The 3,364-nt window shown below is 35.9% G+C and overlaps 1 protein-coding gene across 1 annotated transcript; it reads left to right on the top strand.

The window, feature by feature from the left end:
• Window positions 1–38: 38 nt before the first annotated feature.
• Window positions 39–431, top strand: TEOVI_000368700 (uncharacterized protein; the record flags this gene model as incomplete). The annotated part of the gene is made up of 1 exon (XM_067226559.1): window positions 39–431. One exon carries the CDS (start codon window positions 39–41, stop codon window positions 429–431), a length of 393 nt encoding a protein of 130 aa, XP_067082660.1.
• Between the last annotated feature and the right edge of the window lie 2,933 nt (window positions 432–3,364).

The following is a 3,364-nucleotide window of genomic DNA, read 5'->3' as shown; positions in this document are numbered from 1 at the left end:
AAAAATAATATACTTATATTCATTTATATATTTTATATATGTGTATGAGTGTATGGTGTTCTTCCTTCAACATGTATACATCTGGATTGGTTCCCCTTTTGTTTTTTGGGGTGTATGGTGGGGGTTTGTTCGTACACGTAAAGTGTGTTGTTGATGAAACGCAAGATGGGTCAGTGATAAAACAAAACAGGGAACATAAGGAAAAGCACCAAAAAGAAATGGTAGAATTAAATAATAACAAACTTTCTCCCCCCCCCACACACACACACACCTCTTCTTCCTTCTTGTTTCCCCTCCCCCTCATAAACGGCACTTTCATTTGGTACCTTTACTTTTTTTTAAAAAAAAGTATTTTATTTTGTGACTCATTTGAAACTGCTACACACACACACACACACACACGGCTCCTCCACGCACATGAAAAGGAATAAAACTCACCAACAACAGCAATGATGGCAACCACAATAATTAAGAATGGTAATCATGAATGGGTGAGTGTGTAGTGGTGTGTTACTGAAGGAGGGAAGGGGGGGGGGAGGAAAATGAACTTACTGAAAGCGAAAATGAGAAAAAACGAACACACACACACAAAAAAAAAAACAACAACAATGAAGCGCGACCACTACAAGAGGAGAAGAAAAAAGGGAGGGAGCAAAAAGTAAGAAAAAAAGAAAGAAAGAAAGCGCAGTGCAAAAAAGTAAATAAATTGCGTGATTGGCTGCGAGGAAAAAGCAAAATGGAGGGAAGAGAAAATTTCGTTTCGGCTTTATATTGTTTCAGAAGCTATCCGTGTGATTCAAGTGAATGCACGATGGAGATAATTTGATAACCCCTGAACAAAACGACAAAATTGAACAACACAAGAAAACGGTCAAACGAGTGAGTCACTCACATGAAAAAAAAAAATACAGATTGGCCCTTGTCACACAATTCGAGTGGACAAGATCTGTAGTTTCTTGTTTTCTTTTCTTTTTTTCCTTTTCTTTTTGTTAAGAAAAAAAGATCTTCTTGATCATTGAAGAAGAAACGATAGAAGCAAAACTAATGACTGAAAATCGACCATCTGCCCCAACTGAAGACAAAACAAAAGAGCAGTGGGGAAAAGCCACACCTGTAACATTAACATTAACAGTAACAACAACAACAATAATAGTAATAATAAAGATTAGGGATAGACAAAAGTGGAAAAGGGGGGAGGGGAGAAGAAAATAATAATAATAATAATAATTATATATATATATAATCACTAACAAACACATTCACACTCAAACACACACACAAAAAAAAACAGAAGAAATGCAAGAAGGGGGTACAAAGGGATGGGAGCAACAACAGAGGTAAAACCACAGATTGTGCTCGAACCGCAAGAAAAAAAAACCCTATGAAGCAAAGAAAGAAAAATAAAAAGAAATAGAAAGAAAATAAAGAAAAACTCCTCACATTTCCCCCCCCCCACACACACACAAACACACACGTAAAGATAGCGTATGGCAACAAAGACGACGCAAGGTAATGAAATTATATACATTCCTTATGTCTCCGTAAGCATACGTACAAAAGTTGGCTTCATATGTACTCTCACTTCCTTTTCTATATTGAGTGCACCCACATTTCTTTTCCGTTTTCTCTCTTTTTTTAAAAAAAAAATCCGTGTCTCCACGTTTACCCCCCCCCCCCCCCCCAAAAAAAAAAAAAAAGACACACACACACGTCGTTGTTGTTGCTGTTGTCCCTGGGGTTCAGTGTGCGGGAAAATGGAGCGGATATTCGGTGTGTGATGAGGTCCCATTTGGAGTGCGTGTAGCGCAGCAGTTGAGAGTTTAATCGAGCAATGAAATAAACAAAAAATTTAACTGGGCTACTGAGAGGTAATAAACTGGCGAATGGATTCCCTTATGCTTCCATCCAGTAGAGAGGTAGTGCGGAAGTAAGTGAAGGAATTAGGAAGGTGCTTAAAGGAAGTGCTGCTGTCTTTTTTTTTTTTCCTTTGTGACGTTTTTGAATGTTTTTATTTTGCCATTTGAAGTATGCCCACATGTGCGCCATATATCTTTGTATATATATATATTTATGTGTGTGTATGTGTGTGATTCGTTTGTTTTTTGTTTCTTCGGTTTTTTCTCATGCTATGCGCTAATACGCTTAAATTGGACCTGCATCCATTTTTCTCCTCTCTTTTCAACGTACGTTTCAGTCTCTAGCAGTTGACACTGCCTTTATTATTATCATTACGATTTTATTATTTTAGCCTGCTGCCTTTCATTCGATCCCCTGGGCACCTTCTTTTTTTTTCTTTTTTATGTCACCGACCATTACCTCTTCTTTCTTTTTTTTTGTTTGTTTGTTTCTTCCATTTTGTTTTGAATTTTCAGACCGCGCTGCCGCTTTTGTATTCCACCAATTAAAAACAAGAGCACACGCACAAAAATACTAACACAAAAGGGAAAGAAAAAAAAACAAAATTAAATTAAATTAAATGTATGGTTGGATAAGTAAATAAATGACAAATTGGGCGATTTAAAAAAAAAAAAAGGAAGACCAGCTGATGACATGTGGGAAGATGTATACGAACTAACACAAAATTGGCAGCGCTAACCTCCCTTTTTTTCCTTCTCTTTTGTTTTGCAATTGACAGTGACAATATGAGGAATTGTAACCGGATGAAGGAAAGACAAAATAACTAATACATTTGTACGGAAATGATATATATATATATATATTCCGTGAATTTTGTTTCTTTTTCAAGTACATGTTGAAATATGTTTGTCTTTACCTTTCTTTTGCTTTTTATTTTTCTTTCCTCACGTTAATCACCGCGCACAGTTTCCTCTCGAGGTCATCTGTTTTCAAGAGCAACAAAAGCAAAATAATTTAAAAAAAGGCGCTTTTTCTTTTTATTTCGTTTACTTCTTTCGGTATGTACGGTGGCCTGACGATGATAGCGTCCAATTTTTTTTTGTCAATTCTTTTTTTTTTCCTTTCTCCCTTTTAGTTAACATGCGCGTGGAGAAAAAAGGTTAAACTCACAACTCTTTTGGTGGTTACTCATTTTTTTTTGTTTTTTTAAATCTCGTTTTGTTGTTCTATTTTACTTTTTTATGCAAATGCATTGCCTGTTGTAATATTTGGTTGCTTCGCATTAACCAGTCCCCCCTCCCTCAAATGTTTACATTTTTTGTTGCATTTGCATCAGTTGATACTTGTAGGAGACTGTGATGATGATGATTATTATGATTATTATTATAATAATTATTGCGTGGGAAAAGGAAGGCAAAGAGAAGTAAAACAAACGAGGGTGGAAAAAATACATCCCCCTCCCCAGGAAGGAAAAAAAACGAATATGATTGGTGTTTTTCAGTTTAAT

Source organism: Trypanosoma equiperdum (genome assembly GCF_001457755.1).
Source record: "Trypanosoma equiperdum strain OVI genome assembly, contig: ctg_788, whole genome shotgun sequence".
NCBI lineage: Eukaryota > Euglenozoa > Kinetoplastea > Trypanosomatida > Trypanosomatidae > Trypanosoma > Trypanosoma equiperdum.
The sequence above is the reverse complement of the archived record's forward strand: the minus strand, read 5'-3'. Positions and strand labels throughout refer to the sequence as shown.